Raw genomic sequence first — 25,740 nt, 5'->3', positions numbered from 1 at the left:
GAATTTGAAAACAGCCTTGCAAAAGGAGGTGACGTTTTAGAGCAAAGTAAAATTAGGAAACCTTTTAAGAACAGATGGTTTGATTCTGCAACTGTAGCCAATAAAAAAGGGGAAAAAAAGAGCATCTGAGGCATGAAGAGGTTTTTATACAATATTGACTAAATCAGATGAAGATAATATAAGATATAGTATTTTCTGGAAAGAACCAAAAGTCAAAATGAAGACCTTGATGAAGCTTTTGTGGAACTGGAATTGAAGCTCCTCCAGGAGCAGAGGGCTGCAGACTCACAGACCAGATGACTCGCAGCAGTTTACAGCCCTGTACAAATGTACAGTCCATTAGTGGTTTCCATTGCTGCTGCTGTAGAGAGCTATAAAAGTTTTGGTAACTCCAAAGTCGACACATACCCTGTTTGGTCTTTTTTATTTACAGGGGGAATCGTTTCGACAGAAGAGCATGCAAGACAGCTAAGGACAGTAGTTGCATCTGGCTTCCCAGATAAATTTACTGGCTGTCATAAATGGAAATTTTTACTTTTAACTTGCATTTTAGCCTAAAGTCAGAGCATTACATATATCTTGATTGGCATATACGAAGAAATAATACTATTAAGAAAGATGGTGGCAGATGGACACCCTGTAAGCTGTGTAGTGACAGAGAGGAGCAGGGGCAAGGTGCTACCTGGAAAGAAGCTGGAAACTGAAGACAAAAACCTGCTGGAAGTTTGAATCCTCTTCTATACAAAGTTGGTGCTTTGGATACATTTTTTGGAAACAAGAGAACTGAGTTTAAAAAAAAGAAAAGTCTGGCTCTAATGGTTTTCTTTCTAATGAGAAAAGTCTGTAAGAACCCAAAACGCTGGCAAACTGCTTGGGTCAAAAGGGGACCAGTATAACAGGAGGGTAATACAGTCGATTAATGAGGATCGAGAAGCAGGGCTCTGGCACTGCCTAACATAATTTTTGGAAAGTTGCATGATTTTAGGAAGAGCTTCCTGTTTACTTATATTTAAGACATGGGTAACACATAGAACTGCTCTGAAATTTTTCAGATGTTAAGTTTTTTTAATCAGAAAATGGGTCATCTATTGAGTGAATGTGGTTCATTAAAAATACCTGGGGGTTGAAACATCTTTTACGCAAACTGAAAGTTTCCAGCGGAATTCTCCCTAGACTCCTATTATTTTGTCCCTGGCCAGAGGCTCACTAGTGCTCACGACTCTGGAAAGTGTAAATTGCTGAAATAAATGGGTTAGTGGAGTTAACATAAAAGTGAACGGGATTTAAAAACAAACAAAAAAACCCCCAACCTGCAGGATCTAGGGGACTTCTTATTTTTGTGAAATGTGACAACTACTTTGTCTGAACCAAAATCAAGCTTTGAAATAAAACCAAGACTTTTTGATTTTTCAGACACCTCTTCCTTTCCTGACACAAGACAGTATGAAAACTCAGTTAATTCACAGCAAGTTATGGTCCTTCCTCCACCATCTCTTCCCTCTTCCAAAACAGACAACATAAATGTGTCATCCCCAAGAGCCTTCTGCCCATGTCCCCGCAAAGGAAGAAATCTCTTCAAGGGATTTCACGCTCCCATTTCATGGTCACCAAGAAATTACACCTGCTTCTTACACACATTATGGTGGAATCCATACAGCAAAACTAAGATCTAATCCTATGTCAGACAACAAATACAAGACTTTTCCTGCCCCTAGGATTTTAGTTCCACATCTGTAGAGCACTTTGAAGCCATGAGACTGAAGGTACTACAAAGATACTAAAATATTTTTAAAATATTAAAAGAAATTAAACCAGCAGGTTTTCTTCCATGTAAAGAAACTATACCTTCCTATCACAACACAAGCAATACATTGGGTGGAAATCCAGGTTTTCCATGACTCAGTATGACACCTGGCCCAAACCAGAAACCAGCTACATTCTTCCTGTGCAAAGTTCTATTTATTTTCTGTTTGTATTTTGAAAACAAGTTTTATTCTCGTGTATTTTTACTTTCATTGTTTAACAAGATCATTTTAATTGTATTATTTCTTAGGGGCAAAAAAATACAGATATTTAGAGTGCCCCTTCTCCTGCTAAATTCAGAGGGAGAAGGGGAAAAAAACCCCATCACCCTAGAAAAATAGAACAGAGAAAAAAAATTATCGCCTGTACAGGGGTGTTACAAAGCATATGGTTAAAAAAAATGCCCCTCTCAAAGAAATTGGATTGGAGAATGCAACAGGCAAATGCAACTTTCTTTTTTTATTAATGCATCTAACCTGTATTCAGGGCGATAGTAGAAACTACGGTCATGGAAAGTGATGAGTTACAGTACCAGAGAGCAAAAAACTCCCTGTGTCCTGTGGATGGCAAGTGATACAAAACAGCGTGCAGGCTGAGAAGCTCAGAGGCAGCAAAGTATTTCATTTGTTGCATTCCAGACTGCTATCAAAATAGAGAGACGGCATTTTATAAATACAGTTATCAAGCACTGGTACATAAAACAGAGGGAGATAGGTCAGTGAGGTAGCAGCCACAGCTGTCAATGTTTAACCCTTAACCTGTATTTATACAAACACACATAAAAATATATAAAAATCAAGGATCAAAGTACCAGCACCCAACAAACACACACAAGCCATTCTGCATTGTCTTTGCAAGTGCTATTAAGAATGATCCAATGTATTCTTAAGATCTGATGAGAAATCCAGACACAGCCCTACTAAAGCATTTGAAATCCTAAGAAAAAAAGAAAACTGCAGTTCTTTAAGTATTTCCTATATCACAGTAAGATTTTTCTCCCACTCTGGGATATAAAAGCCTGAGCAATGTGCAAAAGGCATGACTATACCAGATGCACATTTTTCTCAATCGAATTTGCTTCAGTTTCTCTTTTAGAAGGATATGGGTTTACCCTACAGCCTTCATACTGAAGTGCATCAAAAGGTTGTACAGAACAATGGACTACCTTCAATTATGATCTGACTTTGTAGGAAACCATATGAGCACAAAGGACCCACTGATAACTCCAGCACAGTTTGGGACGTTACAACTTGTTTTTTGTAATGCTTAGCACTTTTGTTATGTTCCTTATCAGCTCCCCTCACATTTCACAGATTTTTTTAATTTAGCATCCCACAATTCTTTAAGAAGCAAGGGTGAAATGTTACAAGGATGAATATTACAGAGCAGAAACAGAACCACTGGCACTTAAAATACTGGGAGGGACTGTCTCTGTGCAAGAGCCAGGAGTAAATCCTAGAAATATCGACTTACAGTTCTCTGCTCTAGCTAGTAGGTTCAGTTGGCACTCCTCTCCCTGTAAGATCTCCATAGTGCTACCTCAACGGCAAATAGGAGCTAAAAGTTGAAGAAATGTTGATTTAAAATTTTATTTTTCAGGCTACCACTCCATGTTCATTAGTTCATTACACAGTGCGGTGTCAAAGGGACATCTAAGCCCAAACGCTAACTTGGGACTCAAATTCACGCCTCCTAAGGTCCTCCACCTTGAGGGTTTTCATCCACCTTGCTAATGTACAGCCAGACACAGCAAGGCAGCCAGCAAAGATCACAGACTTCTTTTCTGCAGAGCTTCGGCCAACCACCAATCTGGAAAGCAGTATAGGGTATAACCAGCAGAGCATTGTGGTGCCACTCAGAAAGGAAAAAGCACCCCTTCCCCTCCCCACCCCCCCACCCCCCATCTTTGAAGTGGAAAAACTTCACTAGCTTTTCCAGAAAATAACTGCATGTCCTTGAGGAACATTCCCAAAAGACCATGTCCTTTGGGACTGCAGTGAATGGACTAGGAAATCAGCAGCCCACCTCTGCCAGCTCACCCAATACTGGTAAGATCCAGCCCTCCTGTTAGCCCTGGGGGGGGGGGTGGTGGTAATGTGTTTACACCATATTCACGTCTTTCCACCACACATTCAGCAATCAGTCACATACACAGCTATTGTATAGAACAGAGTGATTCCTCTATACCATCTTGCAGGGCACTGTAAACATGCTTGCAGGAGTCAGCAGAGCAATACCCTGGAAAGAAGCAGCCTGTTATTTTGTACGTAAGCAGCAACACAAAATGAAAAACCCAAAATATCCAAATACAATAAATTGTGTAAAGAACCATGTCCGTTAAAAGCAAACCAAACACACAACAAGTGCGTGTGTGTGTATACATAAATATATATATATATGAAAAAAATGTATATTGCTTTCACCTATAAATTCTGACTCCATAGACGGGCAAAGCTGCAAGAAGCAGTACCAGGAAGCTTCACACACAAATTCAACATTGATACGGATCAGAATCACATCTGCAGTACACTGGTTAGAACACCACCGAATGGGCTGCCGGACCCTCAGCTTCTGGGCAGGACCTGCCCACTGATGGTGCTGCGTAATTCGGGGAGTTACAGGCGAGTCTGGGATTCTCCAAAGTGTCTGAAACCAGGGTGGGGTTTTTTTGCAGATGTGATGCTGATCTCATCAGAGTTCTTTGATCTGTTTCTATAAGGGCCAGCTCTAGAGGGATGTGAGAAAGCTACCAATAATGTTTACATCTGGCTTGTGATACAGCACATCTGGTTTGTAATGGGAACAGCTGGCACACACAAGCCATCAGGACACTGGAAGAAACTGCTGTTCTGGGGAAGGTTAGTCTTGCTGCTGACACAAAGCTGGAAAAATCTGGATTCTTTTCCTGGCTCAGTCAGTAACTCACTTGCACCTTGGTTTCTTGCTCTAGACACTGAACATAAAGGGTTCTGATTTTCTTACACTAAATACTACTGGTACAGTGACTGTGGATTTGTCTAGCTCAGAGAAATGCACATTCTACTTCATTGGTATTTATACGAGTTTTAGAAGACCTGAAACAAGGGTCATATAGCAGAACAGGGCATTGATACTTTGAAAATAATCTTTAGTCCCATTCAGAATAAAGAAAAAATAACAAGACATTCCTTGCCCGTAAGTTTATCCATCTAAAAGAATAGCAAGGACTAAATATCCTAGAGTGTCTGAAGTATCTGGAGAGAAATGTCAAAAGGGGCTGTGAGGTATTTTCAACACAATCAGAAGCAGGAAGGACCAGACTGCAGATCCATGAGGTTTAATTTGGAGAGATAACTTCACTGCTTGTCTGATCTCCATCTGCAATCTGAACCTGCTGAGGTTCACCCACCACCACCAAACATGACAGCAAGCTGAGAACACAGGAAACCTCAACTGATTTGGACAAGAAATCACGTAGGCAACAAAATGAGGTCATGCAGTTCTTGCAGTTTAACACCGGCAAAAGGGAGAAGGGGGCAGAGAAGGACGAGGGAGGAAGTCCGCTGTCCTGTAAATGCAAAGTGTTTGTTTTCATCCACTTTCCTGTTCTGCTTTTCCCTCTCCTCATGAGCTTATCAGCAATGCAACTAGCATGAAATAACACAAAACTCAAGCTTCCCATTGTCTTAACACCATCAATTGTATCAGGAAGCACCTTGTTCTCTCCTAAATGATTCTGATAAGAACCAGTTGAAATTGCACAATGCACATATCTAGAAACAGGATATTATTTCATATTGCAATTTTTACTGGACCTTGAGATGTCTAACAGAATTCAGGTAGTTTACATGAGTTTTAACCAGATCAAATAAGAGAATTCAGTGCTGTATACAGAAATAGCTTCCCCTATTCAATTGGCAAGTATGTAGAGCTGCCCTGCACATATCAAAGGAGTTTGAGTGAATTCCCATCATCCATACTGAATACATCACTTTATCCAACCATGACATGAAAGAAAAAAGCTGGCTCTTTTCCCATAAAAAGGCAAATAGCAATACCCTGAAATCACATGTCTTCTAGGCAACTTCCCAAGCACACTTTGTTTTCATTGACTAAAATAATGCCTAACAATATAAATTGAAAGCAGATTTTCCTACACTATAATAGTTCTTTTTCTATTAGAGACCAGCAGATCTTAAATTGTGTTATTTAGCTAACACTCATCTCTGCGTAGTGAAAGAACATAGGTCATCCAAATAAAGAAATGAGTGACTTTCTCCACTCTTCTACTGTTTTAATGACAAGATTAGAGACGGAACTGGCCCGAAACAACACACTGAGCCCCACCAAACAGTTTGGAAGTATGCACCACCCAGTCCTATTTATTGGTTCTCTGATGACCGTTCTTGTAAGCAACCCCAAAAGCCACAAGGGCCAGAGAGGCTGTTTGGGATGCTGAGCACAGAGCCCACGGTTCAAACAGGCCCAGGCACCTCTGGGTATTCCCAAACAGCAGCAAATTCTGGCCTCCACTTTCTTGTTGACATACAGTCAGCGTTTGTCGGTCCGCCTGATCTGAATCACCAGGCAGCTAGTTTGGAAGGAGGAGTTAACAGGTATGAGCATCCTTTTTTGCACTAGCTAATTTTGATTTGCCTGGTTTATACCATTAACAGAGTGGAGTCACAACTCAAATGGGGTTTATGCCAGTTATTTATATATATACTTAATTCCACTTATTTCAAAAGAAGGGTCATAAATTAGACAAGTGGAAGTGAGATCAGAATTGGACTGAAAATTGGTGCAATATTCTACATGTACACAGCTCATAATTCATAGAAAAATTAAAATGAACTTTTCTGCCTGTCTCCAGACACTTATGCAAGTAGTTGGTAAAACTTTCTCTGGCCCTGCGCTTCTGGAAACCGTCCCAGCTCTGCTGATCTTCACTGAAGCAAATCTTTATACACATTAATCATTCGACCCTAAATCTCAAATTATTTTCTGAACTGAAACTTCCTAAGAATGAAATATGGCTCTTTGAGTCCCAAGAATCATCTTCACTTTAAATGGAAAGAAGACGAAACAGCATACTACTAGCAGTCATTCAGTAGCTGTTTTCAATCATTTTTTTGTTAAGTTTCTTCTTTCTGCTTGCTTCATGTGTTTTACGTGAATTGCAGCCAGCTTTGTAGACCTGCTTCATTCTTCATTCTTGTAAAAACTGACAGTTAAATAGAATCAAGCTCAGAAGTATCATTCTTTTATATATATATATATATATATATATAAAAGGTCCCTTCTCTTTCCATCTCTAAACTTATGTTTTAGTCTTCTATATTTTCTATCTATAAACACAGGCTCTTGGCAAGTTTGCTGCCTTTTTCATAGGTCAAGAGGAAATCTGTCCAATTGTTTGACAAACAAAGCACACCGATAACACTTTCTAAAGTAAAAAGAATTGGAAGAGTTTCTCAACCTAGAATCTGTAGTGTCTCCACATTCAACAGAATGGGAATTTAAAAAAAAAAAATCAAAAAACAAAACAAAACCAGCCCCCCAAAAAAACCACCTGTGGCTTAATCTATAAATTTTCTTTATACTTTTTGCTGTCCTAAAATTTAAACTGGTCATCCTGCCTATGACATTGAAGTATTCCTTATTTGTCATTCACGTTACAGATTGCTTGCTGCTATGGGACAAATCTGCATTTCAACACAAGACATTGCAGTATCTCTCAGAGCTCAAATACGACTAATGAGGAGACTGCCCAATTCTAACGTCAAATGGGAGCAATACTCAATCCAAGAGCCATCAGGAGGAGAGAACTCACATTTCAGGAAGAGATGAGTAGGAAGAGTATAGGAAAACTGCAGTGAAGAGACAGGTGTCAGGAGGAGGAGGAATGTGGTTCAATAATTTACCCGAATGGATGTGACGGTGTGTATCTCAAGGTTACGCAAAGACCATGAAGTAAAAAGGAAGACTGCTGGCTTTCCCCGCTTTATGGCACTTACAGCTTATTCTTGACTCAATGCTTTCCTTCTTTATTCAAGATGGACAGTATTCCAAAGCCAACAAGCATTTGTCTTTCATTTTCTCTGGTTTTACCTCTGCCCAATCCAGACAATTGCAATCTTTTGGTTTTTTAAATAATATTCTTGCCTTCTTTCAATATTGATTGGAAACAATCTGACAGATGGAGGTTTTGATCAGTTAACAATGAACTATTTTTTTTTCATTTTTATGACCTAGTTAGTTACACTTTTTAAGCCTGGGAATACAATCAAAACAGGACCAGATTTTTCCCATATGCAAGCATGGGAGTAACCTACTGTAACATACAGACTATATACAAAAATTGGCAAACCACTATCCAAACTTTCAGCAATTCATCCTTAGGTAACAGCTGGGAAACAAACAAACAAACAAACAAAACCCCAAAACCAAACAAACCAACACCACTATCAATCTTTGTCCACTGAAATTCATACTCTTTTCAGAATATTTGCTGCTATTTCAGAAAATAGGGTGCTAATGATAACATGTTAAGCTTCCACTCTGCCTTTAATGCCACTAGCACAAATTATTCAGCAGTCTCCAGCTAGAGCACTGTGCACAAATTCATGAAAACCCTTATATTAGATTCAATTCCTGCATTTTCAGTTTATATTCCTGAGGAGAATGCATACATGAGGACAGTATTTTTCTAGCACAGAAGAAAGAGATCTATATGTTCTGTGTTTCACAAACTGAAGACAAAGCTGCCTTTATGGAGATTATTATACAGGAGAATAAAGCAAACCTCTCTCATTCACTGCATCCACACGGCTCCCTGAAACCTGAGCATGTAAATGTCTGGTTCTGATCATTCACCCGTGTCAGGGTGTGTAGACCATACCTTACACAGGAAAAGATGAGCAAACCCCAAAGAAATCCACAATTATTACTTGCCTGCAAATAGAACCAACAGAGTAAAATTCAGATAGCAAATACAGATACTAATTTCCCCTTCCTTCCAGTGGGCTAGAAGAAATCATGAGCAAAAAACGCTTGATAAAGTCTTGAAAAACAGGACAAGAAAGGTCACCCTGCAGATCTGGAAAAAGGACTTTAGAGAACTGCTGCTAGATTCTGCTAGATTCCAGGAAGAAGCTGAAAGAATCATCTCTTGAAAAGAAGAGGAACAAAAGATAAGTCAGAAGATGATGATGACAGCAGTATACTGTCGATCAGCATTGCTTAGAAAACAGCTTCTTTCTTTTGAGAGCTGAAGGACTCCAAAAGCCTTGGAGAGGAGCACAATTACTTTGTCTGGCCTGGAAGACAAAGTAATAAAAAAGAGGGATGACCAGGAAACCCAGCGCAGCAGGTGGCACATGATAAGAGACCAAGCTTCACACTGCAGGATGTGTGGATTCACACCTTCCAGATCCACATGCAAACCTCACTGATACGGACAGCATCCTTCCTCTCACCCATGCCTGCAAAAACAAGCAGAAGGCTCAGCATCCTTGCTGTTACGAAATAAACCATTTCCTCTTTCCAACAGAAAAATTAGACCAACAGTTCCTTTCATGGGCTAGACCTCCACTGAATCCAGTCAAAACTGCATTTTCTTTTAGCAGGAAACCAAGGTAGTGAATTATGCTGGTGCTTTAGATTACCAGATCGTTTGCACTGCTGCAGATGAAACCAAGACAAAAGGGAAGAAACCTATGCCCTACCTGAAGGAAAGATTTACAAACATACCAAAAGTACAGACGATCTCACTTTTGGATAGCAATGCTCATACTTAGCTCTTGAGTTGGGAACCCAGCTAACAAAACCAGATCACTGATGAAGAACCTCAGTGCTTTTCACTTTTCCAAAGTTGGAAAACTTTATCAAAGTTTGGAAGTATTCTGTGTTGGAGGGCAGATGAGCCCTTTCTCTCAGTAAAAGGGGCTTAGCTTTCACACCAGCCTCATGAAGTGCTCAAGGTTGGCAATGATACCAGTGCAAATCCTGGATCCTAATTTATTTGGGGTATACACAAAGAAATACAGGATTTGTAGCTGCCATGTGACGTATCTTTTTTCTAACCTCGATTTACATTTTTTTCACCCAGCCACATATTGATGCAAATTCCAACCTGTGACAGGAACAGCAGATACCAATTTGACCAGTCTCATACAATGTCAGCCTTCACTCTCAGCAGCCAGGACCCTCCCTCATACAGTAACTAAATCATCTTTGGCAGCTGTTACACCCTGCAAAGATTTATATATCTGCTTAACTTTATCCATGTAAACGGTCCCAGTGACACTAGCAAGAGCCCCCACACTTGTTCATTTAAACCTTATAGAATCAGGGCACGGACTAGAATTCTCACAAGCAAATAAAATCTGAGTCTGAAATAAATATGATTATAATTTCTTCACTTTGTGTTTTCAGGACCCCATTTTTCATGATGCTTTCTCAAGGGACCTTAGGTTCAAATATGTCTCTCCAAGCCCAGAAAATCTTTCAAGGGCTCATTTAGATGTCTGCCTGTCTACAAGTGAAACCCATCAAAAGGAACAGCATGATTCTTTGACAAGAAAACACCTGAAAACCAGTTATGGCCATTTGCCTCAACAGTTTTATCCTCATGCTGAAGAGTGACCTACATACACTATTTAAACTGAATGAACCTGAGGGTAAGTGCATGCCTCAGGGGCCGGTCTAGCATTTTGCATATTTATTTTTGCTAATCTTGGTCTAATTCAACAGCAAAATTCTATTCAATGGCCACCAGCACCTACCTAATGAAACCCAGTAATTAATCAACATCATCAGTGCAACGGATTCTGCAGAGAGCACACACCAAAGTACAAGGAGTGCTAGAGATGTCAGTTAAGACTGTTTGGTCTTCCTGATTCAAGATCATGCAGTCTCTTGTTACAGCTCTTGCCCTTGGCCATTTATTCTACTGCCTGTTGTAGCTGCTACAACTAATAGCATCTGAGCTACAAGATCACTCACTCTTTGCTGCAGTCTCCAGCAGTTATCCACAACATGCAAAAGATTTTCCTCTACTTCATGCCAAGGGGAGGGGGTCTAATTCTCAACTCCTTTAATAGAGCAAAAATAGAAATGACACAGCTGAAGTGAATAAGCACCCAGTATTGCTTAGTGGCCCTCTGGATGTTACAGTCCCAGGCCATTACACCTCTGTGGACGTGCCATTCGGCTCTCACTGGCTTACATTTTCAAACATATTCAATTTATACCCACAGCATAAAGTTTACCCCATCTCAAGTTCACACACATAGCAGGTCAATTTCTGGTTTAAAGAATAATTCTGTAGTGGGTTCATCTGTGCAGTGCTATAGTACCCAACAGACCAACATCACCTTCAACAAGAATCAGTAAGTTTCCCATTATTTGTATATTTTTAGCTTTCTTAAGCATTTCAGGCAATTCATTCTTCTGCTAAGAGGAAAGTTAACTCTACCCCAGCTGAAACCAGGACACCTTCTCACTCAGCTGATAGAAAATAGGCCTCTCTCCCCTCTTTTTGGCTGCTTCTGTAGGGCTATTAGCCTAAAATCCTAGAGAAACAAGTGTATGCAATCCTGCTGCCTTTCTGCGTCCTTCATGCTCCATCCTGTGTGATTTGAACCTGTCAAACCCAGATGAGAAATGAACAGAGGTCATATATAGGGGTAAGTAAGACCCAAGCCCCTGTAGTTCCTTATGGGCTTTAGGAGGTCCACTGCCCATCAAGCATGGTGTCACATCAAATCCTCTGAGCCTACAGACAGGGTATAGCAGAACGTACTGCGTGCCCAGCGAGGATTTAATTTCCAGGATCACCATTAGCTGATCTACATGCCAATTAACAGCAGTGGAAGGCAAGCTGCTCATGACACTGTTCGTTATCAGGGGCATCGTAAATTTATCAGTGGATGGGAAGATTTCAGAAGTAGCCAAACTCTGTTTTTTTAAATTCTACTCTGAATAGACAGACAAGGGGAAAAATACTTATTTTAGATGTAAATATAGTGAAAGGGAAATAAACAACAAAGTGGTGGAGCCCTGGAAAAATCTCTGGAAGCGAGGTGATAATTTAAAGCATTTTGAGGCTGGACACGACAGGTGAGGAAAGTCTGGTGGAACAGTTTTGTGAAGGTCAGACTTTCGCACAAGCTCGAGCAGGAAATATTCCAAACTCGGGACCTAAATCCTCTCTAATCTTTACGGCCCAGTGGCAGAACGCAAAATACCAGGGCTCTGCTCTGGACCTGCAAGGCAGCGTTCCTGCAGTACTAGGTATTGCAAACCCACGTGTTAAATGAACTTGACACTGTTGAGCATGGATTCAAGTTATGCCACAACAGCTCGGGTTTAAATTGCCCGTGTGGATGTGTTTATTAGCAGCTGGGGATAGCATTCTGCTTCTTCCTTTACTTCTTATTTTTAAAATCTTAGGACTGCACAAGAACGTCAAGTCTGTGGCTGTTTAAAGGACCATGTGACTCTGCCGTACTTTGAACTCAGATCAACTTCTTAGTGAATGAAGTCATGTGTAAAATGCTTTCCAACAGAGATTATTTTGAACGAAGCTGTACTAAGAAATGTAACAAAATTTCAACACTCATATTTCAGCAGCAAAAAAAGGAACCATTCTTGTACTGAGCGCAGCAGTTTGGGGGGAAGCACCAGATGCCCTCACATAAACAGAACTAGACTTGTACTAGACTGTGGAAGTAGAGCATGTTTTAGTTCAGGGAACAAAAAAAATCATCACAGTTCCATATAATCACGCCTCAGAAAAAACAGCTTTGTCTAATCAATGCATGCAACTTTGCTTCCAAAGGACATCTCCATAAATTACGGTATCCCAAGTTCATACCAGTAAATGTCAGTATCACGTCCAAACTGGCCACGTTGGGATGAATCAGAATTTCTGCGTGATTTTTAGCCTAAAGAGACACCAGGTTTCAGCTAATATTTGGATAAAAAGAAATTCACAACCCTGATCACTACGCTTTTTTTCCCTAGGAGCAGAACATATGGCTTGTATCCTGGCTAACTTCCAATCTGAGTAATTATGTACTGACCACATCAGTTTCCCCTGCGGTTTTAACTGGATAAAGCATTCCTCTCCAGTTCCTCCTGTGAACATTTATACCTTGTTGTGGAGCACTATTAAACAGCTACTGCCCTCTGCCCCAGAGATGGCTGCATTTTAGTAATAAGTGAAACATTTTCTTAAAGTTATCATTATATCCCTGTCCCCTCCAAATATTTGGGAGAGACAGGAGGAGTTATAATTTTAAATATAACTGGGGGGGCACAGATCTGTTAACACACATTTTGAGGTCCTAACCGCATCCATTAGGCATGATCTTCTGTCTCAGAACGATGTCTTCATGCAATTAAATTGATAGATGAAGACGGTATTTTTCCTAATGACTTCGAGTGTTAAAAGATCTCATACAGCATATTAAAATGAAGCATTTCTTTAGAGGATGTGAAACAGCCTGTGAACTCACAGAGGGCTGTGTGTTGAAAAGATTACTGTTAGAGAATATGTGGGCAAGCTTTCGGCTCAAAAGCATGTGACAACCAGAAAAAGCAAAGGAACAGTTTGGATATCTTGCTTTTATACCAGGGCATTGACTTTTGGTGTGTTGCATTTGAAGGATAAAGAGAATGAAACCAAATGAGCTACACACAACACCGCAGCCCACCATGTGTCTTGGAGATCTCAAAGCGCTTTGCAAGTGGTTAGTGCCAACAGAAGGTACTGGAAACAAGCATTAGGAGAGCCATCTCATAATGAACTACAAAACCAACACCCATCAGGTAAAATTCTTCCTCCTCCACAGTCAAGATTGCAAACACTGAAATCAAGATGAAAATTACCAAAAGGGAAAAGTCATTTGGTGTACCTTCATCTTTTATTTCCCAACCTGAAACTGTCTGAATTCCCAATTGCCAACCTATATAAACTATTAACTTCAGCTGAAGCCTGCAGCATTTGCTAACTCTGCAGACGCACCAGGATGACTGTGACAAATTAGGCACCCTGAAAGTCAGAAGCCCCTTGAACACTTTCCCCTGCATGGGACCTAAGTGACACTAAGCAGCAGAAATACCAGGAAGAGAGCCATTTAGACCAGCCTATCTTTTAACCACTTGGTCAGATCTATAAACTACTTTGAAGATGACAAATACTACTGAGCTGTTCAGTATTACTAAATAAAATTGTGTGTGGGAATGGATTTTTTTCCTGTGAAAGAGCTGAATGATAAGTGCTCCTATTAGCTGCTTAATGCACGTGCATGTATACACACACATCAGTACATACATGCATATATCCATCAGTTTAAAGAGATCTTGTGTAACACATTTGCACAATTTTTTCTACTTTAGAAAATATCATGCTAAAAAGGAAGAAAAAAGGATGTGACACTATCAACTAGGAAGGCTGAATATTTGCTGGATTTTGATCAGGCCAAGCCACCACGCAACCAACCAAACAAAAAGGCAAGTTTTAGAGGGAGATGGAAAATTGTAAATGTCTCTGGTGGCAGGGACTCTGGTGGCATCCTTTTCAACACTGAAACAGCGCTCAAGCCATTGCCTCGATCCACAGGCCTAACATGGGATACATCCCTGGCGTGCAACATTGCCATCGTGAGGCCGTTCCAGCTCTGCAAAAATACCAGCCACGACAGACGGAATCGGAACCTTGCCACAGATTGCAGCTGTTTAAATTGTCTTTAATAATATCGGCAACCTACAGGAGGACTGGCGAGGCAGCGGTAACTCATACCATCCCTCTACAAACACCCCCTTCTTCGACCTGCTCTTTTTCATGGCAGGTAGCAAACGCATTTTTCATTCTCTGAGACACACCGCTACCACAATTATGTTGTGATGCACAGTACAGAGCACAACTGAACACCAAAAATGTACAGAAACGTCAAAAATGATGAAGCATTCTTGATGTCAGGAAGCCAATCTTTAAAAGTAATCTGAATGAGAACAGCACAATGGCCTGGATCAGGAAAGAGTACCAACACAGGAAAGTACATGGAAGTTGGCACAGAGTCAGGAGTGGAAAACAAAGCAAATTAATCAAATCAGTAATTTAAGAAGAAAATTAAATACTGACAGAGGGCAAAACAACGTGGAATGCAGAAGAAAGCTGGAATAAAATACAGATTTTATTTTACAGCAGCCTTTACCTCTTCAATTTTGTGTGTGGCATCCCCAGGTCATCCCTTTATCACCGAAGTCCACCATCAAGAACCTTAGCCCAGAGACAAAATCCACATCAAATTAATGACTTAACTGGAATTAAACCATATTTTAGTAAAAGCTTTCCACAAGCCAGGCAGGGAAAGTCTGCTGTGCAGCAGAACTTAAAAGGCTTTTTCTCCTCCTAGCCTGGCTTCCCAACAGCCTCTCCAAGCAGTAAAAGGCAGTCTGCTACCTCGGACGTCTCAAAGGCTCTCTGTGCTTTTTCCAGCCGTGTTTCTGCCCTTTTGGAGGGAACATCTATACCCCAGACCTAGAAATATTGTAAGGCATTTAAAAATGCCAAAGGAAAAACTCAATGAAACTCATAATTCTGAAATGTTTCCAAGTGGCAGACACCTCCTCTGAACCAGTGCAACTGGAATTGAACAGGATGCAAATCGAACCACTTTCAGGCTCTAAAACTGAGATCACAGATAGTGAAAAAAACCAAAACCAAACCCACCAATAAAGCCACCTCCCACAAAAGTCAACCCACAGCATAACTGTGGGTCTCAAATAACTGATTTTGAAGATATCACGCTTTTATTTTAGTCCGATACCATTCCAACATAAACCCATAGCAGTAAAACTAAAACCTCGGTATCTTCTGATTCCCTCCTGAAATTAATTTGTTGCCTGCCCTTAAGCCAGTTTCTACCAGGAAAATGTAAAACAAGCTACAACCACAACTACAGCCAGACTGTAGCTTCCCAGCTGAGGCAACCTTGGGGGAAACGCATGACAGCCTCAATTCCTCCTCTACCAAGAAGGTGGTTCTGTAGGTACCTGTAAAAGTTTTCCTGTCAGCTACTTGCTTAAAATGGAGGGGGGGGGGGGGGAAGGGCATATATATATATATATATATATGTGTGTGTGTGTGTGGATTTTTTTATTTCCTAGAACTGCTGCCTTCTATCAAGAGGAAACCTCACGAAGCTGTGTCATTTTCTAATTAGTAAGAAGTATCTGATAGGATAAGGTAGAAAACGTGGATCTACGCAGTCCAGGCGCATCCTGAAAAAGAAAAACCTTTTCCTATCACTTAAAGCAGCGCTTTCCTTTGTGATTGAACATATGTATTAGTATAGTAAAGGTCTTGGACAGGGCAAGTGAAGTCGGGAGCGCCTTGTTCCCCAGCAAGCAGGGGTCCCCTCCCAGTCGATGTTGGCGGTGAGGAACCACAGCGGCTGGTTTTGTACAAGTCGGCGCGTGCGCTCCTCTGGCAACCGCCCCTGGGGCCGCAGGTACCGCACACAGCCGGGGGAACCAGACCCCGAGCCGCTGCCCGGCGGGCCCCGGCCCCCGGCAGAAGATCCCCCTCGGAAACTCAAGCGCCTGCCTGAGCCTCTCGTGAGACAAGAGGCGCAGAAACGGGCTGGAACCCACCGGGTGCCCTCACTGTCCAAGGCCCAGGGGCCTTTTCCGAGCAGCTTTCTTGCACTCGGACGCTGCCGGGCACCCGCCCGGGCTGCGGCACCGGGGCCGGCACCCCCGGCCCCGCAACACGCCCAGCCCGAGCCGCTCTCTAACCCCGGCGGCGCGGCCGCTCGGCCCCTCAGGCGCCGCCGCCGGCTGCTCGCTCCAGGGAGCGCCGGGCCGCCCCTCCCCACCCCCTCAGCCCTGGCCAGGGACGGCGGGGCCCTGCCTTGCTCGGAACCGCCCGCGACGGGGAGAACGCCGTCTCTTCCGCGATGTGTCGCGCCGTCTCGCACCCCGCGGAGACACGAGAAACAACCGGCACCCATGATCGCCACCGCTCCTCAGAGCACTGAGCGACCAACGGCCCCGCCGCCCCAACAACGCAGCACCCCTTTGTTACGGTGCCGCCCCGCCCGGCAACGGCAGCGCCTCAGCGCGCAGGCGCAGGACGCGGGGGTGGTGCGGCCGGGGGAGTGGTGCGGCGGGCGCCTGCGCGGGGCGGTGGCGAGCGGGGCGGCCATGGCGAAGCACACGGTGTCGTCGGCGCGGTTCCGCCGGGTGGATGTGGACGAGTACGACGAGAACAAGTTCGTGGATGAGGAGGAAGGAGGCGACGGGCAAGCGGGGCCCGACGAGGGCGAGGTGGACTCGTGCCTGCGGCAATATCCTTCCACCGCCCAGCAGGAAAATAGTCCCGTCAGCAGCGGCCGCGGAGGGGGTGGGGTGGTGCGGGACGGGCGGGGAGCGGGCGCGGCGGCCGGGGCCGCCTTTTATGGGAACGTCCGTGCCCGGCGCTCCCGCCGCGGAACGGAGCGGGGCCACCGGCCGTGCCCTGGCGGGGGCTGGAGAAAGGCGGTACCGGGGGTCCCTCACGGCGGGGACGGCTGGCGGGACGGGGCGTCCCTCACGGCGGGGAGCAGCGCCCCGGGCCCGCAGCCGGCTCCCGAGCAGCCCCACCACACTTGTACCGAGCGGGGGCCTGTGCGCAGGGCTACGAGTTGCCGAAGCGGCGGGGGATAGTTTATTTAACCTGGATCCCCGTTCGTGAAGCAGAGGCCTCAGGAGTGTTCTCCGGCACTGCAGCCGTACGGCTTCCTGTTGGTGCTGCCTCTTCCTCAGACAGCCTAATAATGGCCACCTTACACCGTAATTGTGCTATCTGTTGAGGGAATCTTTGCAGCCGCTGAACCTCAAGTGTCTTCAGTCATGCACAAGCCAGCTACAGGTCTCGCGCTGGCCTGGAGCTGGTTCTGTTGCTTTCCAAATACGTGGTGTCTGGTCCTTAACCGTCTGGCACAGGGAACATGATGGCCGCGCTACAGGCGGCTCTGAAGAACCCTCCTATCAACACAAAGAACCAGGCAGTGAAGGTGAAATAGTAACTGACTCGCTTACGGGTCACTCCTTAAAAATCCTTTCCTGTTTCTATAGCCCTTCCCCACCAGCCCTGCCGGGTGTACTCTGAGGAAGCCAAGGAAGCTGGTTTTAGGGTATTCTGTGGCACTGAAATGTCCGTGGTCTCCGGTGTTTTAATCTTGTTCAAAATACTGTAGCTCGGGTGTCATCTGCCTGTGTATCCTTACCTTGGTGTTAGATCAGGCTTTGTGTGTGCGCGCCCTGGCTAACTCCGCACATCGCCAGGTGCCCGTGTCTCATCCAGACCAGGCAGCACATAGATACAGTCGGTACTGAACGATCGAGGAACCACGACTGCAGCAGTCACCTGACTAACGAAACTCCTAGCACAGCCGGACCAGAAAGCTACAAAAAAGGAAGAACTGATGGTTACTGCATCCAATCGAAGCGAGGCCGTTAAAACCTCAGAAAACACAAGCACACGCCCCCTGTGACAGAATCTATGTGCGTGTGTTCCTGAATCTCCCCAGAATAAACCTTGAATGGCTAGTAATTGCAGTGGCAAGAGGAACAGGCAGATAAGACGTGCAACTGCTCAGATGGTGAGCGCCTGCAGGCCTGTTCTCCCTGCTTCTGAAGAGTCCCACCAGCACGTTCCTGTGCTGCTCGCCAGGCCAGCTGTGGAGATTTTTTTTCACCTAGCCCCAGACCTTTTCAGACAGGTTTCACAGCAGTTTGTTTTTTCACAGCTGTTTGTTACAGATCGTGCTGTGTAAGAGATTGAACAGTTTTGTCCTTGCGTTAATGGCTTGTTTCTGTTAGCTTTTTATTGATAAAGGTTTAAGAATACACCAGGAAGGCAGTGTAATCGAAGAGGGCAGAGTGACTGAATTTTAATGTTTGCCTTAATTTGTAGTTGATCTTGTAGAACTTTTATGTTTTTACTTAGTTAGATGTCTCGCTAAGCGGCTGTGGGATATTAAATGGGACAAGAAAACTAACATACATAAATTCTGTAGGAGGAAGCTGCTTGAAGTACTTGTGTAATGGAATATTCAAAAGTCCAGCAAAACCTGAGACCTTTTTTCTTTCATTCTCTAACAGTTAGTGATGGATGAACAGGAAGAGCTGCTTTTTGCTGATTACATGGCTAATTGGCACTGTAAGCATGCTGCACATGTTCCTGGGCCTGAAATGACATCCAGATCAACTTGGAAGTCATTATTAATGCAAAATATTAATGCTGCCAGTTTGCATCCAGTGAGCCTGGGACAGAAACTGACTCTTGAAAATGTGTAGCTTCCAGGAGTCACCTCTTCCAGGCTGGCCAGTGGCGTTTCCATGGCATGTAATAATTACATCATAGTAAACAGTACAAAGGAAAGGGCTCTGGTGGTGAGGGAAGCCGGACGAGTACTTGATTCTTATAATTCCTTTGGAATGTGCTAGACCTTGAGTTTCAATATGAAAATGTATTATTTAGCCATAACTTTATTTAATAGGTGGAGAAATGCAAATGCAAGCAGAGAGGTAGAAAACCTAGAGCAGGATAAATGCGTTTAAACTCTTTTACACTGTTTATCATTGGGAGCATGTGTCTGTTGTGTGTTATTACCACAAGCTGTCTTCACAAACCGCCCTCTTCGAATGTATTTTAGAATCGTTAAAGAGAAAAAAAAAATCTAGTTCAGTTTGAGAGATGAGTAGTATTTGGATGCATCTTACATGAGAATGTATATATCGTATATGAGAATGAACATACCTCTGCCTTTCTTACTTGTTGACAGGATCGCGCAGAAAGTATTGTCCTGAAGGTCCTCATCTCTTTCAAAGCCAACGATATTGAGAAGGCAGTGCAGTCACTGGACAAGAACGGTGTCGACCTGCTAATGAAGTACATCTACAAAGGCTTTGAGAGCCCTTCTGACAACAGCAGTGCTGTGTTGCTGCAGTGGCATGAGAAGGTGCGTTTACAGGGCATGCTCTTGGCTGGATTATCCGTGGTAGGAGGTTCTTGGGTCCGAGGCATGCTTGCTGACCCTGAGAAGAACCATCTTTCCATCCGGTAAAACTAAAAAAACACCCCATTTGATGCTGTGAGGAGGGTATGCTCCTGCAAGCTCACAGCTGAGTAATACCCTGTGCCCAGTTCTGGCTTCTCGGGTAAAGATTCTACGATTAAATTTTGTTTTTCTGTTAGACTGAGGCAAACACAGTGGTTTGGATCTGGAGATTCAAGCAGATGGAATTAGAATCTCCTTCCTAGAGAGAAGCAAAATTTGCAACTTGGTTATGCAGGAAAATCAAAGCTTGTTAAATAGCTGTCTTGAACATGAATGTGATTATCCTTCCCTGGCACCCTGAGCGCTGGTGTTTTGCTCTTAATGTTAACGGGCAGGGAGATGCTCGTTTGAAATACAGTTGTGCAGCCTTTCTGATCAGCAGTCGTTTCAGCCTGTAGCTGCCTTGACCTGGTGTTAATCTGCCGTGTTTCTCTCCTCAGGCCCTGGCTGCTGGAGGAGTAGGGTCCATTGTCCGTGTTTTGACTGCCAGGAAAACGGTTTAAATCCAGCAGTGAGCGTTTTTTTGCCATCCATGGTGTGGGAAGAGCTGGTACAGAAACCAACCAAATGCCATTGCTGCCCAGTGGGCAGCGCCTGTCTCTCAGCTTGCCTTCTCGATGCTTCTTTCGTACCTGACAAATAATGCATATCGTGATACCTTTTTTGTTAAATTCTGGAAAATTATGAAGGTGCAATTTTATTTCTAACAGGAATATTTGGTACTCGCGAACATTTCAGTGACGTGTATAGCGACATATATAACTTCATGTTTAGGGTGATTTGCATTTGTGTATAATTGTGGCAGATTTGGACCTGACTTTCCAAGCAAATGCTGAGGGACGTAGGGCAGTGTCTTAATGCTTTTCGCTAGCCAAGCAGTGTTGTGATGCAAGATCCGTATTTGAGAAGTGGGGCAGCTATTAATATGGGTAACTGGACCATGTTTCCTTTGGTCAACCTCTGAACCTACAGCCATGAACAGGACAGAAAGCAAAGGCTCCTTTCCAACCCCAATTATCATTCCAGAGAGCCGAGTATTTTCCTTAACCTCACATCTCATGGCCTGTTCAGGTTCCTTGTGATCAGTCAGACGCTGGGTCTGCAGTGGGAAAGTCACAGCAGCATGAAGTTACCCGTCGTGCAGTTTGGATGGTAGAATTTAAAAGGTTGATGGTCCATTTATGCTGGAGCCCAACCCAGTGAACTCTTATTTTGGGGAGCAAAAATCCTGCAGAGAAGAAAAAGCAGCTTTCACACAGCAGATCACCTTTGAGCAACTTGAAAGTGATTTGCTTTTTCGTCAAGCACAACAAAACGGCTGCCAGGGATAATCTGAGAAACGCATACTGGTGTCCACACCATCCCTGCGGAGCTCCCTTACTCTGTTTTCTGCGTGTACAGGGTCTTAAAGGATACCAGGCAGTTCACATTCCTGTTGCGTTGTGCTACAGCGTGTTAGCTAGCGGGCAGGCTGGGTTCCACGCTAAGAGTACTGTAAAAAGAATTGGGAAGGCCCAGGGCATCCCAGACCACAGGTCACCACTGAAGGTTTAGGGCCAGAACTGAAATCCCTGTTTTACATTCACCATTTTACTGCAGTTCAGTTGTGTAAAACTGTTGGGGAACTTGTGATATCTTTGCTGTTTTTTGATATCTGCTTTTTTTTGTAATAATAATAAAGACCAGACAATAAACAGTCACTGAACATTTACTCTGTGTCTGAAATGCCTTGGAGTTTCAGCAGGCTGCTTTTCCAGGACAGACAACAGTAAAACAGCAAGCCCTAAAACTTCAGCCCTCCGTTATTTTTCTTGATAGGCTTCCTTTCCAGTGGTTGTTCATACCTGTATGTAATGGTGACACGTGCACAGCTTCATCCAGCTAAAAAAAAATCTGAGATGATTTTAGTGAGATAATTAAATAACAAAAATGTCCCAAACCAGGACTACTAGAGATGTCTCTGCCTGTGCAAAAATGGCAGCCGCAGAGCAAGTTCCTCACAACTGTTAATGTTCGAGGCTTCCTCCAGAACAAAAGAAGGAAAAGGGTAATGGCCCAGCAAGGTGGTTGTGTGGAGCAAAACTCCTGACTCCACAGTTGGGCTTTTGTTTTTCTCTCTGCTGGCCTCACCTCCAAGAGACCGAACATTTAATTGTTGGTTTTAATAATAATTTAAGCACAGATACAGTCCTGGGCTTGTCCTGTGGGTGGGAGCCGATGGCATACGCACTCGGCTTGAACTCCTTAACAGCCCAAGCATACGGAAACGGTGCTGGGCACCAACATCCGAAGGGCTTTGCACATTCGTTACCCGAGTCACAGCTTTGCAGAAAGGGAGCTAATGCCTTCAGCCAGCTCAGAGTATTCCTGATGGCACCACGTTCAACTCGGGAATCGGTAAGGCAGCTTCCGTACAAGTCTCTTTCCCCTTCTGTGCCACCTCCTCCTCCCTCAGTTTTCCCCGGGACAGTCAAGAGACCCGCATGGCCGCAGCTGCCACACGCTGCCATCCCTGCGTCATAGCTGGAGCAGCTGAGCTTTGCCACCCTGCTTGCCTCGCCTTGCTGCCCGCTCCCCCGGGGTGCCCATGGGGTGCCACGCTGCGCAGCCCCCGTGTCCTCGGGGCCTTGGTGCAGACAGAAGCTGGCATGGTTACCCACAGCCCTTTGGTGCCCTCCTTCCCTGCCTTCCTAGGATGCTTTTTCTTGTTTAAGTGCTTCAAAAGAGCACAGGCACAACGGGAGGCAGCGGGCGCATGGAGGACCGAGCCTTGCTGGGACAACCCAGAAATGACCCAGGTTCCAACCATACCTACATGCAGCAGCCTCGCGCCTGGGCACGTCCTCACCGGGCTCCCGGGGGCTGGGTTTGGCCTCTCTGTTTCCTTCCAGTCGTCCAGATTTGATGAAGACACCAATCAATCCTCATTAAAAAAAAAAAAAAAAAGCTGTAATCCCAGATAAGTAAAAAATACTTTCCAAAACGATGTCAAAGCAGGTCAGCTGCCTCTAGGTGGCATTAGATAAACGGAGGCGACCCGAGGAGGGGTCTCCCTGTTCTCCAGAGCCCCCTCGGGCTGGCCTGGGGTGTGTTCAGAAACATTTACGAAATGTATACACCTTCTGCATCGGTGTCCGGGGACGTGCTAAAGGACACGCACCGATGTGAGGGCAGCAGCGCGAGGTTTGCAGGAAGGCATCTCTTCTGGTAACCGACGGGGAGGTAAAAAGTAAAATCTAGTTTTTAAAAAAAAAAATAATGGACTTATTCAAATCCCACCTTGCTCATAGTGGTGGACCACACAGACACAACGGGGAGCGAGCCCCCAGCGCTCTGTCTGGGGGCTGTCACCAGCTAAGCGAGCCCAGAGCAGCATTAAATCCTCAGGCACCAACTCCGCCACCCCGATGGCGACGCAGAGCCTGAGCTTATCCCGGCAGGCACGCAGCGGGGGGCACCCAGTGCTCCCAGCACAGCCACAATCCCGGCATCGCACTAACAGGACCACCAGCAGTGAAGCGCAGGGATGGGACTGGCCTGTGCCACGGCGAGGAGCTCACCGCAGCCGCCACCTCCAGCTAGCAGCACTTGGGGCTGGTGGCGGCCGTCCTCAGCTGCTGGCCTCAAATCCCTCTTGTCCCCGCTCATCCTGGCGGAGCAGCCGTTTGCACCCACCCAGGCAGGGGGAGCGTTTGAATCCTTTGAGCAATATGGCATAACAGGTTTCTAAGAAAAAAAAAATACACAGAAAGGTGGGCAAGGAAGAAAAATCCCTAAATGATTCAATTTTGCAAAACACATTTCCCTTCCTATTGTGAGAAGGAAGCCTTCAATGGAAAACACCCCACATGCCGATCAGACCTACTCGGGGAGGGGGGGGGGGACACGACAGCACCTGCAGAGCTCTGCCAGGAAGGCTCAGCACTTCTGAGCTCGTTTGCAAACCTCCCACCGCTGCCTTCAGCTCCGGCCGGAGCGTGTGGCAATGGCACCGTATCAGTCACATCCTGCTTTTGTAACAGCTGAGAGAAACTGCTGGGCTCCCGCTGCCCCGAGCGCAGCCCCCCCCCGAGCCCCCAGCTCCCGGTCATCCACCGCTTGGCCAAAGAGCTCCCGCGGGCCCCTGCCTCGCTCCCCGCCACTGCAATGAGCCAAACCCCCGCGGGTCCTGTGCAGAGAGCTCGGAGCTGCTTCCAGGGAAGGCGCTGGACACGCTCAGCCTCCTCCGCTCCTCCCGCGTTACAGATCTCCTCCCAAACAAGGTCAGTCCCCTTGGTCTTTCCTCATTTGTAATGTTTCCTAGTGCCCGGATCAGTCTTTTTTTTTGGGGTTTCCTCTCCAGGAATGATGATAAACTTGCACATGCTGTAGCTACACAGACTCAAGCCTGACTGCAGACCCCAGCTGGGCTCCGGGCACCTCTGTGTAATTCTCACCCATCTCTCGGTAACCTGCCTTTGTGCCAGATTCCAAGAATCTCCCACGGGAGGAATCACCACCCTGTTGCTCACTTCCTCTTGGACGTTATCGTAGAAAAAACAAGCTTGCCTGCTAAATCAGCTCAGTATGAGAAAGGGGAACAAGAGGCTCCCTCTAACTAGAAGGCGTGAGTCTATCGTGGCTTTGAGGTTGCTTGAAGGTTACGTTAAAGAGTAACGGAGGACGAGGATAGCTGCTGTGAACATCTGCCGTGCTCGCACCTTTCACATCCCACCTTGCCGTGCAACGCAAAAAAAAGAAAAACTTGTCACAGGGGTGATCTCGCATCCTCCTCCTGCTCCCCTTGTCCTGATTTTGGGATAAACCTGACCCAGCAGTGCAACAATTCAGACAATGAAACGAACAGAAAATCATCCCTACAATAAGGCATTTCCTGCTAGATGGGGCCTCCCGCTCCTCACAGGAACGAGAAAAGGCATCTCAGAGGGGTGTTTGCACACTCACCACGTTGTTATCCTCAGCCCCCTCCTTTAGCATCACTTCAGCTGGTTGCATTTCCCTCTGCTTTTCTGGAGGTCAAAGCGTCTCCTCCACCTTCCCATCGGAAGCCCACGGGAGCCAGCGGGGCGCAGAGGGATGCTGAGGGCACGCTTACACCTGGGGAACCAAAGCAAGCCCCAGGTTCAGGGATGTGCTGGGTCCTACTTTTGCTTAGAACCCAAGTCCTTGCTGCTCAGCACCTCGGGCTTCTTTCTGAGCAGGAGTCAGACGAACAAAAGCCTCCTCCAGGCTCCTCACATTATGCAATTTGCTGGGGAAGTGCCAGCAAACACACGAGGGCAAAGTCTTGCTATTTTTAGCTCTCCCAAAATACACATCGCATCGCTGGTAGGTGCGACAGAGGCAAAGTACTTCCAAAACTACTTGGAAACCATGCGTGGAGCACCCAGCTCCAGACCTTCTGAGTCGGCAGGTCAGAGCCCTGCGGTCGCTGGCCAGAAGACGTTGGACCGAGTGAGTTACCACCACCGGGGACTCAGCGCAGCACGGCCACTGCCCCCAGGAGCCCCAAACTCGGGCATCTCCGCGCACCCCCAGCACCAGAGCTCCTCACTGGGAGGTGGGCAGGACCAAAAGGTCCCCCAGGCTGGGCCTTGGGCTGCGCTTTGCCCTCCTGCTTGGGCGGGCAGGAGGTGCCTGCAGGAACCATTCAGCAATGACCTCCACCAAGGGGCGCGCTGGGAGGGCACGGGGGGCTCAGCAGCACCGCTCCCCCTGTGGCTTTGCAAGCCTCAGCGTGACCTGGCCAACCCCTCAGCTGATAAAATCCTCGGCTTTTCTTGAAAAACCCAAAGAGGCAAAACCCGAGAGGGTGAGAAGTGGCTGCATGCGACCCATGGCA

General features: G+C 45.3%; 2 protein-coding genes across 4 annotated transcripts; one reads left to right on the top strand and one right to left on the bottom strand.

Moving 5' to 3' along the window:
- Window positions 1–16,939: 16,939 nt before the first annotated feature.
- Window positions 16,940–21,609, top strand: ARPC5 (actin related protein 2/3 complex subunit 5). Its single transcript, XM_080407622.1, has 4 exons — window positions 16,940–17,142; window positions 17,778–17,849; window positions 19,623–19,799; window positions 20,339–21,609. The coding sequence occupies exons 1-4, from the start codon at window positions 16,999–17,001 to the stop codon at window positions 20,399–20,401; spliced, it is 456 nt and encodes a 151-aa protein (XP_080263748.1). The 5' UTR covers window positions 16,940–16,998; the 3' UTR covers window positions 20,402–21,609.
- On the bottom strand, window positions 21,421–25,544 carry LOC308071739 (uncharacterized protein). Of its 3 annotated transcripts, XM_080407625.1 has the most exons (4): window positions 24,843–25,544; window positions 23,459–23,624; window positions 22,710–22,821; window positions 21,421–21,779 (listed from the first exon to the last, which is right to left on the bottom strand). In XM_080407625.1, the coding sequence occupies exons 1-4, from the start codon at window positions 24,891–24,893 to the stop codon at window positions 21,737–21,739; spliced, it is 372 nt and encodes a 123-aa protein (XP_080263751.1). In that variant the 5' UTR covers window positions 24,894–25,544; the 3' UTR covers window positions 21,421–21,736. The 3 variants fall into 3 exon arrangements, 1 of the variants encoding a protein (XP_080263751.1); XR_013931300.1 differs by lacking the exon at window positions 23,459–23,624 and having other exon boundaries at window positions 21,421–22,821; window positions 24,843–24,971; XR_013931301.1 differs by lacking the exon at window positions 24,843–25,544 and adding an exon at window positions 24,410–24,489 and having other exon boundaries at window positions 21,421–23,624.
- Between the last annotated feature and the right edge of the window lie 196 nt (window positions 25,545–25,740).

Source organism: Falco punctatus (assembly GCF_963210335.1).
Source record: "Falco punctatus genome assembly, chromosome: 11".
NCBI lineage: Eukaryota > Metazoa > Chordata > Aves > Falconiformes > Falconidae > Falco > Falco punctatus.
The sequence above is the reverse complement of the archived record's forward strand: the minus strand, read 5'-3'. Positions and strand labels throughout refer to the sequence as shown.

Coding starts and splice junctions, on each gene's coding strand:
- ARPC5 (XM_080407622.1), top strand. CDS start 16,999: ATGGCGAAGCACACGGTGTCGTCGGCGCGGTTCCGCCGGGTGGATGTG. Junction 17,850..19,622: donor CAAAGAACCAGGCAGTGAAG/GTGAAATAGTAA, acceptor ACTTGTTGACAG/GATCGCGCAGAAAGTATTGT. Junction 19,800..20,338: donor TGCTGCAGTGGCATGAGAAG/GTGCGTTTACAG, acceptor TTCTCTCCTCAG/GCCCTGGCTGCTGGAGGAGT.
- LOC308071739 (XM_080407625.1), bottom strand. CDS start 24,893: ATGCAACCAGCTGAAGTGATGCTAAAGGAGGGGGCTGAGGATAACAAC. Junction 23,625..24,842: donor GGGCTGAGGATAACAACGTG/GTGAGTGTGCAA, acceptor TTTTTTTCTTAG/AAACCTGTTATGCCATATTG. Junction 22,822..23,458: donor AGCTGGAGGTGGCGGCTGCG/GTGAGCTCCTCG, acceptor TTTTTTAATGAG/GATTGATTGGTGTCTTCATC.